The sequence below is a fragment of the Gracilinanus agilis genome, chromosome 4, assembly GCF_016433145.1.
Source record: "Gracilinanus agilis isolate LMUSP501 chromosome 4, AgileGrace, whole genome shotgun sequence".
In the NCBI taxonomy this organism is placed as follows: Eukaryota; Metazoa; Chordata; class Mammalia; order Didelphimorphia; family Didelphidae; genus Gracilinanus; species Gracilinanus agilis.
In genome coordinates, this window is record NC_058133.1 from 307,821,228 (window position 1) to 307,836,253 (window position 15,026).

At 35.2% G+C, this 15,026-nt stretch overlaps 1 protein-coding gene across 1 annotated transcript in view; it reads left to right on the forward strand.

Moving 5' to 3' along the window:
• Positions 1–15,026, forward strand: part of ADGRB3 (adhesion G protein-coupled receptor B3) — a 907,908-nt gene that overhangs the window by 859,860 nt on the left and 33,022 nt on the right. The window contains exon 27 of the mRNA XM_044676017.1: positions 6,722–7,365. Coding sequence (XP_044531952.1) covers positions 6,722–7,365 — 644 coding nt within the window. The remainder of the gene's footprint in view (positions 1–6,721; positions 7,366–15,026) is intronic.

Below are 15,026 nucleotides of genomic sequence, written 5' to 3' on the forward strand. Positions count from 1 at the left end.
TTTGCATTGTTATATAGAATTTCTAGACTGCTATACCTTGTTGCCCTTCTCTAAATACTCTGTGATACACCCCAAATCTAGTATTTTTGAATTTTTTTAATTTTAATTAAATTTTAATTTAAGTTTTGAAGGTCACATCTGACTCATTGTCAAAAAACTGAGCTAAATATGTTCTCTAGTCTTCCATCATTTATCATCTGCATAACTTCAGCAGCCTGAAATATATAGAGTTTGAGACCTGAACTCATTTAAGGTAGCAAGGTATTCTTTTCCTCCACTAAGAAGTGACTAATATTTTTGTCCACAGAAACTCACCAGATCACATTCTAAGATTTGGAAGGGTCTAAACCTTATCAGTAATTAATTAATGTTTATTAAGTACCTACTATATGACACCTATTATGCTGGATTCTGGAAATACAGTTTAAAAAAGTAACTCTCCACTCTGAGGGACCTTATATTCTAAAAGAGATTAAAAATACAGAACAAGTATACAGAGTGATTTTAAAGAGAAGATACAAATAAATGCCAGGTATTTGTGGAAGTGTGCATTAGCAGTGGGGAAGGGGTGTGTGATCAGGGAAGGCTTCATATAGATCATATTTGACATGTCTTGAAGAAAAAGGGGGTTTCTCTGAGGCAAAGGTGGGTGGATGTTGCATGCTAAATTCAGCAAACAGCCAGTACTAAAGCCTGGAAACAATACATAAGAATGTTACACACCAGGAACAAAAAGAAAGATAATTTAACTCAATTGCAGATTATGGGATGGACAAAGATTAAGTTGGAGCTATGATATGAAGAGTGTTATTTGCAATGGCAAATGTAGCAAAGAAGTTAAGAATTTGGAGTAAGAAAATTCTGAAAGATTTGGTACTTGAGATGTTTGGTAACTACAGTGAGTAGTTCAATTTGATTGATGAGGTCATATGCCATATTGCAAAAGAGAACCGGAAGTGGAACAAAGGAGCATAATAGCTTTTTTTCTGGTACTTGATTTAAAAAGGGAGGAAAGATATAGTATATTAGCTTGATGGGATGATAGTATCTAGTGAAAGTTTTTAAATTTAGGGAGCTAAGATTATAGAGAAAGATAATTGAGAGGTCAATGTCCTGGATATAATGAGGGGATTAGGGAATAAGAAAGGATATCAAAAACTAATGTATAGTCAAGAGTGCCATAGAAGGCTCAGGGAATGAAAATATAACCAGAACTGGAGGCATGGTGACAGAAAGAAAAGAAAAAGAGGCATTTATATAGCATTTGAAGGTTTGAAAAATACTTTATATCCATAATCTGATTTGAGCCTCATAACATACTGGTGAAGATACTTCGACAAGGAGAATAGTCACCTTGTTATCAAAGACAGGTAAAATAGCAGATAAGGATGATGTGAAAAGTTTTTGAGATACAGGGAAAGAGAAATAGGTAGTTCACATAATATGGTCTCAATTTTTTCAGTAAAATAAGCAGCAAGTTCTTTGACAGAGAATAAGAGGGAAAGGTATAAGAGACTTGAAGAGAGGAAAAAATGGTTTGGAACAGTTCCTGAGGATAGTCAAATTAGATAACATGAATTTATAGTGAAGAGAGTCAGTATGGGTTTGTGACATGCTCCAACTCTGTTCAAGAGCATGAGACTAGGAACAGAAGAAGAAGGTTGAAATAATTCATGGCTGATGATTGACAGGGGATGAGTAGTGGTAGGACAACAAGCAGTTTGAGAATCAGAGACTGTGGAGTTGAAGTGTTGGGATTGGGAGAAAAGTTAAGTCATAATGTGATTATGGCCTGAAAAAATACTGAGACTGAATATCATTATGAAAGTGTAAGGTATAAGAGGACAGAGGCACATTGTTATAATAGAATGATAGGAAGCTATGGTCAGAATAATGCCAGAGTTTTTTTTAAGAAAATGAAATCCTTGAGGATATTGGTAAGATTCAAGAAAGACTATACTAATCCTTGAGTTATACTTTTTGAATAAGGAGGGAAAATGACCAGGGCCTGGTAACCAGGAGCCTCCATTCAAGAAAAAGAAGACAACTTTGGATATTATGGACTTTGTCACAGGAATGTTGCTAAGTGATGTTAGCAAAGAGTTTGGAAGGAGTAGGGCAGAGTGAAGATAATTCTGATTCTCTTCTCCTTTCTCCAGCACCAGTGTGTTGAAAGGAGTGTAAGTGATTGAGAGGACTGTCAGGTTACAGTGTGACCTGGGAAAACCAGGTCTCAAAGAAAGCAAATGGATGGCAAGATGTATGTACAAAAGAGCTATGGTTTGTAAGGGAGTTTGTTCATTATGGAAAATTACAGGAATCCTAGAGGGTATAGTGAAAGCTGTGGGCAAAGTTGGAGTAGGGAAATGGATAGGGTATGGTTGAGAAGTGTAGGGATGAGAGAATGGGAGGTAGAAAGAGGATGTAGAGAAAAACAAGTGATGGACATACACCCACCAGGGAAATCATAGATCATTAGAGGTATTTCAGCAAGGTGCTCCCTTGCTTTTAATACCTCATACCTTGAGATATCTCATATCATTTCTAACCCACACATGCAAGTAGATTTGTATGTATTAGATCTTAAACTTGATGTCCTACCAATATGTTGAACTCACAATGTCCAAAACTGAAAAGATCAAAAATGAAGTCCCTGGCATGTTTTCTTCATAACCTGATTCATTTGTATGTTCCCAGTCTTCTTATACTTAACTACCCTCCACATATCTTTAATTAAAAAAGATTCTTCCTTCTGTGGGACACTATCTTTCATCAACATGCCTTTGTACTGGTTGTATCCCATTCCTGGAATGTTCTCACTCTCCTGCCTAATCCTCTAATTTCCTGAAATCCTTCAAACTTCAGCTCAAATCTGACCGTTTCCAAGTTCCTCTAGTTACTAGTGCTTTTCTTTTCTTCTTCTTTTTTTTTTTTTTTTTTTTTAATAAAACACTTACTTTCTGTCTTGGAGTCAATAGTGTGTATTGGCTCCAAGGCAGAAGAGTGGTAAGGGTAAGCAATGGAGGTCAAGTGACTTGCCCAGGGTCACACAGCTGGAAAGTGCCTGAGGTCAGATTTGAACCTGGGACCTCCCATCTCTAGGCCTGGCTCTCAATCCACTGAGCTACCCAGCTGCCCCCACCAGTGCTTTTCCTCTTCATATATATATTGTATATACTAATCTATATATCTTGTGTATACCAGTGTAGTGAGAACCATTTTCTAGCACTTCTTCTGTGAAAATTCATTAGACTAGTTTTTGTTTGTTTGTTTGTTTTGCTTAAAAAGTATTCTAACCATTCTCAAAACTTGATTGACTCAAAGAACTTAAGGTCTAGGCTGTTGATATCACTTCATAATGGTCTGGAGTATAAAACAGTCATGAGGAGCTCCAAGATTTCCTCAAATTTTTGGCTAGTGGACCAACGAGGGCAACTCAGGCAAGGGATCTTTACTCAACAGAATCATCTTAAAGTGTTCTAAATGCACCTTCTTGTTGAATAGAACATGTTTGAATAGAACATGTTCTCCTTGCTCTATAGCTAAATAAATGACTTTTTATCATGATTTAAAACTGTTTCATTTTGTTCTATTATCAAACAATAACTTCTGGGGTCCTATCCTGAATCAGACCCAGCTTGGAAAAACCTAATTATTTGCATGTTGTCTCTCCCTTTAAAATGTAAACTCCATGAGGACTGAGGCTGTTTTTGCCTTCTTTTGTGTCCCATCACTTAATGCTTGGAAGTAATAAATACTTGATAAATGCTTCTTGATTGACCATATGTATGTGAATGTATGTACATATGTGTGTGTGTATTTATATACTATGGGTATTATGTGAAATGTACTCACAGTACATCATATATAACAACACACACACACACACAATACCACACAATATAATTACACTTTTAAAGAAAATCTAAACAGTTGATATGCCTCCCTCATAAATAGGAAATGTTACTTTTATGATTGCCTTCACCTGAAATTTTTTTAAAGTATAAAGACTTGAAATTAAAAGCACAGATGACAGTAGAAAACTGGCTCCACCTAGATTGAAATACAAGCTTAGAGAGATTAAGGGAGTTGCCCAAGGATATGCACATAGTGAGTTATTGAGTGAGATTTTGAGCCCAGTTCCTTTCAAGTGCTTGTGACTTTCCTGGACAGCTATTTTCTATGAATTCTGTATGCATCTTGTATGTACCTATTAATATACATGTTGTCTCTCCCAATAGAATACAAGTTCTTTGAGAAAAGCAAGTACTTTTGGTTTTTTTCTTCGTATTCCTCATACTTAGCATAGTGCCTCGTACATAGTAATAGTTTAATAAATTCTTCTTCACTGCTTGAATCTGATTTCAAATCCATTATTCTTTCCATTCAATTACCCCTGATAGTTGATGACAATTATTAATTCATTATCATTGATGCCCATCCCTGTTCTCTCTAGGTTCTTGTCTTATTCTTGTATATAACTAATAGTGTTTTTTTTTTTAATTTAAAAGTCTTCAGTGAAATCTGAAACATTTAAGAATTATTTTTACTTTCATGAAATCTATTAGCTATAATCATTACCCACACTTAATCACTCATTAACTACCATTCAGTACTAATATTTTATTTTAAAAAGATACAGAAATAGATTTTTAAAATCCAAATTCATTTTACCTCTTGCAGAGGATCAAACTGGAAACCAAAATAAAATGGAAGCTAATTGTAAAATGTCTGATGTGCATGTGATAAGATTTCAGAATCTGGGGGCAGCTGGGTAGCTCAATGGATTGAGAGCCAGGCCTAGAGATGGGAGGTACTAGGTTCAAATTTGACCTCAGGCACTTCCCAGCTGTGTGGCCCTGGGCAAGTCATTTGACCTCCATTGCCTACCCTTACCACACTTCTGCCTTGGAGCCAATACACAGTATTGATTCTAAGACAGGAGGTAAGGGCTTAAAAAATTAAAAAAAAAAAAAAAGATTTCAGAATCTAAAATTAGGAAAACTAATGAAATTACTTCATTTTTCTATCCAATGGAAAAGCGAAAGATGAATGTGACAAGCTTAAACTTATATTTAAGGCTTTTCTTTGTAATAAGCACTATTTAGTAAAGGGGCAAATACTTAAAAACTTCACTCTATCTACCTGTGTTTCAACACATATAAGTTCATTGGTTTTATTTAGTAATTGGAAGAGGAATATAATACTTGTGAAAGCCTTTGTGAGAAAATAATATAACAATAGCTTCAATTTATATAAACCAAGATGAATGTTAATGGATTGTCTCCATTTTAGAAAGGCTAGAAAGCCAGGTGTGTAGGATCATACTGTACATATATGAGAGAAGATAATAGTCAGACAATTGAATACAACTAAACATAAGTTAGATCACTTCCTTCTTTTAAATAAAATGACTTCCTTTTGAAATAGAATTGTTGTACCCTAGGAGCTGACATAAATTTCAATTAGTAAATGCTTAGTGTTTTGTTTTGTTTTGTTTCATTTGCTACCCATTTGTTCTCCATTTTTTAATCCTGATAAGGCTTCTATTTTTTTCCTAAATTACTTTTTCCCCCCAAGGCTAATGAATGAAAGGTGAGTCAAAAAAGCTTAAGTTCCTCATCTGTTAAAAATGGGTGATTTTCACATATCTTCTGGAGAATTAGAGCACCAGAGTTGGTTATATAAAAATTTTTTCTTGCATTTAAAGCTAATTATGATAACTACTTCTATTACCTGTACTCACTTGACCAGATGGACTAAAGTGGATAACTATTCATTAATTTTCAGTGGACACAGTTTTTAGTAGCTTCTTCAGGTGATGAGGGTTAGGAATTACTGGTGTTAATATAATCATTACTAATTATCTCTATTCAAAAGATAATTTCATAATGATTACTAGGTTTAGAGCATTTAGAGAAAAAAAACAATGAATGTTTTTTTTAAAAAGTCTGAACCAGTCTATGCATAATTCCACAAAAGATTATAGGGGAAGTTGATAAAAAATCTAACTCATACTCTGTTGTTTCTTCATAAGAGGTAATGCAGAGTCACTCACATGTTACCATACACTGCAGTTTTTAAGGGAATTAATCACATTTTCAGAAATCAAGTTTCTAATTAAAGTTATGGTTTTTAGGATTTTAGATAGTAAAAGAAGAGCTTAAATTTATATGTGGAATCTTATCTTTGTAGGAAATTCTAAAGATGATTTATAAATAAATAGTATATGTTAGTATATAAAAATATATTGGGATATACTTTGAATTAAATGAGCACTTTAGTGTTGTTAATGAATATCCTAGTATTTCAAAAAATCATGATTTCATTAGAATGTAGAAACCCTCACCTTCTATACAGATCTTTACCTCTCCACACTCTAGGAGATAGTGGTCTAAAAAAACCATCATTTGATGACCAACATCCAGGTGAAAAGCTTTCCTACACTAAGATGGATTCTTCTTCAGAAAACAGTTTACACTGAAAGCCTACACATTTTGATAAAAACTAGCCTGAGCCTATGCTCTTTTGGTGTAGCTCATATAGTCCCAGAATTTGTTGTTATGCCATGTTAAGTAAAGGAGTAGGACTTCATTGCAAGTTGTTAAAAAAAGGAAATCAAAGAAAATAACAGACCCCAACAGAAAGAAAAAAAAAAAAACAAAGGAGGGCATTAATGAAAAGCAAATCAGGGTATGAAAATGTTGTATTCTAATTACAGTTCTTCATAAAGATATTGGGCCATGTCGGGCAGCTACAATAACGGGAACACTGTCTCGTATTTCGCTTAATGATGATGAAGAAGAAAAGGCAACAAATCCTGAGGGCCTGAGCTATTCAACCTTGCCTGGGAACATCATTTCCAAAGTCATCATCCAGCAGCCCACAGGTCTGCATATGCCAATGAGCATGAATGAGTTGGCGAACCAGTGTCTGAAAAAAGATAACAGTGAGTTACGACGAACTGTGTACTTATGCACTGATGATAATCTGAGAGGGGCAGATATGGACATCGTACATCCTCAAGAAAGAATGATGGAAAGTGACTATATAGTGATGCCCAGAAGCTCTGTTAATGCCCAATCAGCATTGAAAGAGGAGAGCAAATTGAATATTGGCATGGAAACCTTGCCTCATGAAAGGCTTTTACACTACAAAGTCAATCCTGAATTTAACATGAATCCTCCTGTCATGGATCAGTTCAATATGAATTTAGATCAGCACCTTGCACCCCAGGAGCATATGCAGAATTTGCCATTTGAGCCTCGCACAGCTGTAAAGAACTTCATGGCCTCTGAGTTGGATGATAATGCAGGATTAGCAAGAAGTGAAACTGGATCAACGATATCCATGAGCTCCTTAGAGGTCAGTGATATGGAAATTGTTTCTTGATGTTTTACCCTCTTTCTTGTCTTCTGTGAGTAACTTCTTTTATAATGCCACCATTTAAAAAAAATTACATTTTAAAAAATCAAGTGTGACTCCTAAAAGTGTTGGTTATATTTAAATTGGTTATATAAAATTTTTTCTTGCATTTAAAGCTAATATACATATACATAGATATACATAACTACACATATATGCTTAGGAGGGGAAAGTTAAAGAGTTACAATACTGTGGGGATTTGGGGTGCATTGCTTGGTAGATATGATTTGATCTAGTGTTTTAGAATTGCCTTATTAATGTTTCATAGTGAAAAGAGGCTTTACTATATTTTAAAGTGTTTAATTGTGGCTCATAATAATAAGTCTATCTTAATGAAAGACAACACAAAACTCTCAGGTGATTCAGTTAGCATCATGTTTTGAGCCCCAGGGCCTCAGTAGAAATCCCAACATTACATGTTTCCCTGGTCTCTCAGAGGTAATACAGGCCCCTTAAATAAATTAATTGTTGTATTTCTCCTTTAAACTAAAATCAAAATCTAACTTTCTTATGTAGTCTTAAGTAGCTAATCCAGAATGGTTTCATTATTATTAGTGATACTAAAAAGTGTTTTTTGTTTTCCCAGAAGTTCTCTGAGTTTCCATAAAGGATAACTTTTAAAAGATTTTATATTGAATTCTGGGATGCCAGTCAGGGAAGAAATCCAGCAAATTGAGAATTATCAGGGTCTCTGTGGACCAAGCCCATTTCCACCCTCGTTTCATAAAACAAGGCATTTCAGAGGATAATTTGTGAAATTTTCTGAGCCTTCTCTTTATCAAATGAAGACAAGCATAAGGGGCAGCTGGTGGCTCAGTGGATTGAGAGCCAGGCCTGGAAAAGGGAGGTCCTAGGTTCAAATCTGGCCTCAGACACTTCTTAGCTATGTGACCCTGAGCAAGTCACTTAACCCCTATTGCCTAGTCTTTACAGTATTGATTCTAAGATGGAAAGTAAGGTTTTTTTAAAAAAAAAGACAAGTATAGCAAATAAATGTTTATAATGCAGTTGAAGTAGAATTCATCATTTTTTAAGATATGAGAAATATGAAATATATTACTATAGACATAAAACATCCTGGCATTCATTTGTAATCTTAATTTTTTAATTTTGAGCCTTTTAATAATCATCCTGCAACATTCATTAAAGTTTTTTTTTCCTTATTTTACCCAATCTCTCCTTCAGAGATATGTCTATAATAGAAGAAGGAGTAAAATCAGCAATGACGTTTCCTGGTACTTCAAAACTCAGATTGTAAGCATTGCCTCAGGGGTTATAGGTTGTTCTGACTCAATCTAGTGGGTCTAAAATCTGATTGAAGAGTTTCTCTTATGAAAATTTGGCATGATTCTTGAACAAATCTAGCATTCAGCTCCCTCCTATCTGGTGATATATCTACCAGATTTTTCTGCTACCAACCTTCACTCTTTGTTCATTCTTTCCCAGAATAGAACAGCATTCCAGGAATAATAAAGGTATAATATTCAGTGTTTCTCAAGGTCTAGTTAGGACAGAAACATTGGAACCGAGGATCAGCCACACACACAAGATGGCGAGATGTCCTTGAGAATGACCTCTCCATGGTACTAGCCTCACTATAGGGCTTCTTTTCCTTTCTATTCCAATATCATAAACCACTAATAGACCTGAGTGACTAAAAAGGTGACCCTTTTCAAAACTGTAGCCTACATGATTACAGCTGGGCCAATCCCATGGTGGGAACAAAAGAGATCAGACAGAAAGTATAAGTTTCATTGGTATCATTGCAATTTCAGGAGAAATCAAGGATGCCTGTGGCATACTCAAAGAAGGGGATTTAAAAGAGTCTATAGGAAAGGCAGGTGTAGGAGAGTTGTGACCTGCACCTTTAGAGAAACATCCCTACAGATAAGATCACAGATCTGTGTACCTAAATGGCAAGTGACTTAGCAAGTCAGGACAGCAAGCATTTATTAAGTCCTTAACAAGGCAGCTCTGTAGCACTGTGGATAGAATGCTAGGAAGACCTGAGTACAAATCTAGATTTAAATACTGTGTGCTCCCGTTTAACCTCTGTTTGCCTCAGATTCCTCATATGTAAACTGGAGATATAATAATATCTACCTAGAACAATTATTGTGAGGATCAAATGAGATAATATTTGTAAAGCGATTATCACAGTATGCTTGGCACTTAGTAGGTACTATATAAATTCTAATTTCTTTCCCCTTTCCCTACTTATCATGTGCCAAGCCTCATGCTAAGTGCTGGGAATACAATGCAAGCAGAAAGAAATGCAGTCCTTGCCCTCTGGGAACTTGGAAAATGGGGCAATTAATATATAAAAGGAAACTGAAGTGAAGAGGAGGAGAGAAGGTCAGGGGCATGTAAAGAAAGTCTAGAGCATCTGGAGCCAAACCTAGAGAGAAACAGCAGATTACTCTCTCTGATATTTGCTTATTATTCTGTTCAGTTAAGTGGGAGTGACCATGAAGGGCAGCTAGGTGGCCCTGTAGATAGAGTACCAGTCTTGGATCTGGAAGACTCATTTTCTTGAATTCAAATCTAGTCTCAGACACTTATTAGCTATGACCCTGAGTAACTCATATAATTCTATTTGCCTCAGTTTCCTCATTTGTAAAATTAGATGGAGAAGGAAATCACAAACTACACCAATATCTGTGCCAAGAAAACCCCAAATGGGGTTGCAAAGAGTTGGACTGGAATGAATAGTAACCAAAAAATTTAAAACAGTACATTGATTATCCTTTGCAATGTTAACTGTTTAACAAATTTCATTAATTGCAGAGAGGTTAAAAAATTAAAATAATCTGTGAGAGTTTTTTTTACATGTTGAAAAAGCCCTCTAAAATGTATTCAGTTCAAGGAGTACCAAAATGACTTGAATGTAATCGCATTTAATTATTTTGGTTCAAAAACAGTTTATCACGTGTAAAAAATAAAGGCTTAGCTGGGTTTGATACAGTACACATTATGTACCTCCAATCAATGACCTGTATTTTCAGCTATTTGCGATGCGAAGTTTTTGATAAAATCTCCATAAATATTCCATGACCTTGGTACTAAATACTGACACCACATTCAATATATCATTCAGGGCTGTGTTAAAAAAAAAAAAAATCTGCATTTAAATACCTTTGGAATCATGAGGCATATGTCCTGAAAAGGAAAAAACATTTAAAATTCAGACTGAAATTTCAGTTCCCCATTTTCCTTTTCAAAAGCATTTAATAGTTAATTAGAGCTTCAGGTGACCACTGTAGGAGATAGCTAAAATAGAATGTATAGGTGTGAGAATGAATAATAAAAATTAGCATTTATATAGTACTTTTCATTAGAAGATCCTCAAACCACCTTAAAAACATGAATTCATTTCTCTTCACAATCCCTTTGTGTGACAAATAAGCAGTTAGGATCCTAGAAGTAAAGTGACTACTTCAAGGTGATAGAGTGAGTATATGACAATAAAGCCAAGACTGGAGACTTTCTCCCCAGGGTGGGAGGAATATTAATGAGTCTTCATATTAATAAAATCATTTTTGTACTTGAGAGTTCATTTTTGCCTTGCTTCACTTTGGACTAGTATATTTTGTGACCTGAGGAATAGAAACATACAGTTGTCAGAACATCAAATGGTCTATTTACATAAAGTAATTAACCTTTTCTAGAAATGAAGAGTAACTGGAAATTTGGATCAAGTACCACCAATTATCTACCCCAATTATATATCAGAAGGGAATTAAATTGATTTGATTTGATTTGATAAGAAGGGAGTGACCAATATGAAGGCTTTAAAAATTTAGTTCTAAGCCTAGGGGGAAAAAAGCATTCTGGCAAATGTATTCTATAAATACATTGTCAGTGGGAAAAAAAGATTATTTATGCTGGGTGTTTAACTAGTGATGCATTTTAAAATGTGTTCAAAGAAGAGGAAAATGGGAAGAAAAGAATCCATGGGTGGGGGGTGGAGTCTGGTAGAGATGTATCATTCAACTCCCACCTCATTTCACTGGCTTACAGCTACAAATCTCAGGAGTCCCTCTGATAACTTGGTTTGTTGGTCTATTGAAGCAGCTGAGCCCAGCCCAGTTCTAGTATAGTCTTAAATCTTTGTAACATTTGATTTTAAACTTTTATGTTTTGAAATGCAGAAAACAAGAAAAACATCTCCCATTTATAATACTATTGCCTGGAAACTAAATGCCCTTGATAATATATTTTTAACTCAGTTATGTTAATAGTGTTGTGCCTTTTGTAGTGAAATGTCTTTTTTTTTTTTAAAAAAAGGATAAAACACATGGAAATCCATAATGTGGAAAAGAAATAAAAGAGAATATAGGAAAACAGAAGAAAGTTGAAAGCCTTTAATGGAGCAATTCAGGAACCATTTTAGCAACAGGTTTTCAAAAGGATCAAGGAAGAGAGGACCTTGGGGAAAAGTGAATAAGGATGAAGTGAAAGAATAATTCCATAGAAATGCTGGTGTTTATATAGCTCACTATGGAATTAATTTGGCAAAGAAGGGTTCCATGTTACAGTCTAAGTGGATGAGATTAAGATTTTGATGATCCCAGTGAGAGGCTAACATTTGGGATGCAGAAGCCATTTATTGTAGGTAGGGTATTTAGGCAGTGGTATGAGAAGGGTAATAATGAGTTAGTGAGCTCATTCAGCACACAGATATGTTTCAAATATGGATTATGTTAAAGATTAAAACAATCTTTTATAGATTTATAATCTAGTAATCTCATTGGAGAAACAAGACCTCATTTCAATTCCATTCTACTATAAGTGAGAGGTGGAGTGAAATAATGGATAATGAACTGGACTTGAAGACAGAAAAACCTGCATTCAAGTCATACCCCTGAACCTCTGGGCAAATCGCTTAGGCTCAAAAAGCAACTCTCTTAGACTATGACTTACATAGAAGATTTCCATACGCCAATGAAACCACTAATCAGTCTCTAACCCAAAATTTATTGTCTTACTATATGCAGAACACTGTGTTAGGTGCTAAGAAATATACAAAGCTTAATCTTTCATCCTACAGAGCAATATACAGGCAGACAAGTCTTGGTCTGTGTGATGTTTGTTTATTCTTAATGAATATCTTTTGTTTTATTGGTGAATAGGTGATATATAGGTAGAGGTAAAAGCCAACAGAGTGGAGCAGAGTTCAGAATCTTTCAATTAGCTGATCTTTTGGGTCATCCATAAGAATGAAGTAGTCTTTGAAGCTATCATAGCAAAGATATATGGGATAAAGAAGACGACAATGACCCAACTGTTGAAGGGTTTGGGTCAACAGAAGCCAAGTACTGTAATAAATGATAGTGGGATGATGGGAGAAGCAGTTAAAGAAGTATTAGGAAACGACACTAGGGATGAAGAAGATATTCTCAAGGAAAGACAGCAGAGGATAAGAGACACATAAAGAGCTGTACCTTCATGGGCAGTGAGGTACTTTTTAGGATCTTTCTTAATTTACATAAAAAAGAGGTTGAATATAAATCCATGATGAAAAACTGCCAAATATGGAAAAAAGATTCCATAGACTGGGATAGAAGGAAACCATGAGGTAAAGGAAACAGAGAAAGTAAGCAAGAAATAAACTACCATAGTTGGAGTATGGAAGGGGGTTGAATGCATCAGAAAGAAGAGTCAGAAATAAAAGTGACAAATGAGAAAAATAAAGATGAAAGTTGTTGCTGACTAGAAAGGAAGAGTTGAGAGCATAGAGACAGCAAAATGGAAGAAAGTGAGGGGAAGAGTAGGGAAAGGGGAAAATTAGACTTCTATGGATCTGAAATAATGGAACAGGATACATTGAATATACTCAGGCAAGGAAAGGCAATATGGAATAGACTTGACATATCTATTGGGGCTACCAATTTTAGGTGACACTTACCAGAATAATTGTGGTTTCTGAGTTCAGCAATCTGGTGAATGGATGAAGTAGAAGTATCTCTCAAAATAGCCTTCATACTTTTTAATATGTTCTAAATATATCAGATGGTCCAGTCACATAAAGCAAGCCGTAATTGAAAGAACAAATCCATTCAACTCGCTGAATCTGAGTTCTTCATCTGTAAATGGAGGGCTTAGACTCTATCATCTTCAAAGTCTCTTTCTGCTCTTAGTCTATAATCCTATGATTCCAATGGCAGCTCATGTGCTCTGTTATATGCATGTGAAATATGTGAGAGGGAGGATGACAGGAAAACCCCCAGTACACTGGTAGATATCGCTCATCCCACTAGAGCACTTTTGCATTAGGGCATGGGCAAAAGTTGTACAAGATGAGATTATTTGATGAGCTGTGATTTGTGTGATTGAAAATACCAATAATTGGTATTTTTATAATACATGATAGTATTCGAATATTAATCCTCATGTCCCCAAGGGCTAGGGTTACATGACAATAGAAATTCTAGGAAATTCTAGTTAAATACTGGTGTGATTGTCAGAAAATTTGAATTAGATGTCAGGGAAACAGATTAGGAAAGGAAAAAAATAGATGGAAACATGAGGAAATAATTTTCATTTTCTATATAGCCGAGAGTATGTTGTTTCCAAATAACTTAGAAAAGAGATGAAGGCAGGCATCATGGCACACGTTTGAAAGCCCTGCTGCTGGGGGGAAGCAGAGGCTGGCAGATTACTTGAATTCAGAATATCTGTACTAAGTCAGACATACATATATGGAATGGCTAGGAGTACCAGGCTGCCTGAAGACACTAAGCAGGCTAGGTTAGAAAAACAGAACAAATTAAAGTGTCCTTATTTTTCAGCATCAGAATTGAGCCACTCAGACTGCTACACAGTTTGGATGAGATAAAGAGACCTAATCTAAAAAAATAGTGCTAAACACTGAAGAAAGAGAAAAAGAATCAGGGAATGAGGGAAAAGAGAGAGGAAAGAAGGGAAGAAAGGAAATGTTTGAGGAAAGGGAAAAGAAAAAATACAGTTTATTCTTGGATGATTTTGTAAACAACCTCCTATTACATAAATAGAAATTACTCTGTCCTCTTAAGTTGTTAGAGACATTATGCTTGGTGGTGTCAAAGAAGCAAGAGCTTCAGAGATATTAGAAAAGATGGTGAATAAAGGCCAGTATCTTGTATTAAAAAGAAATGTGTCAAATTTCAGCCTGCATCACATTTTTAGCTTACAAGATAACATGAAAGTAAGAAAAAAAAATACTGGTAATATAAACAGAAGTCGGTATTTAGGATGGAAGCAGGAACATTCCCATAAATTTGTCTCCTCATTTGGTATTCTTCTCTTTCCTCCTCTCCCTTCACCAGTTCTCTCTCACACAGCCTGATTGGAATCTGACTGTTAATACTCTTAGAAAATAGCATTCAGACTACATGAATTTGCTTCTTCTGTTGGACTTTTCAGTCACACTGAAGCTAAAATTATCTGAGTTCAACATCTTATATACAATGTTCTGTAATCACTTCTGTCTTCGTTATTCTCTAAAACCTATAAAATTATGATGATAAAAATAATGACATTTATAGAATAATTTCAGATTTATAAAGCACTTTCCATATATCATCTGATTTGGGCTGCACAACAACCCAGTGAAGTAGGTG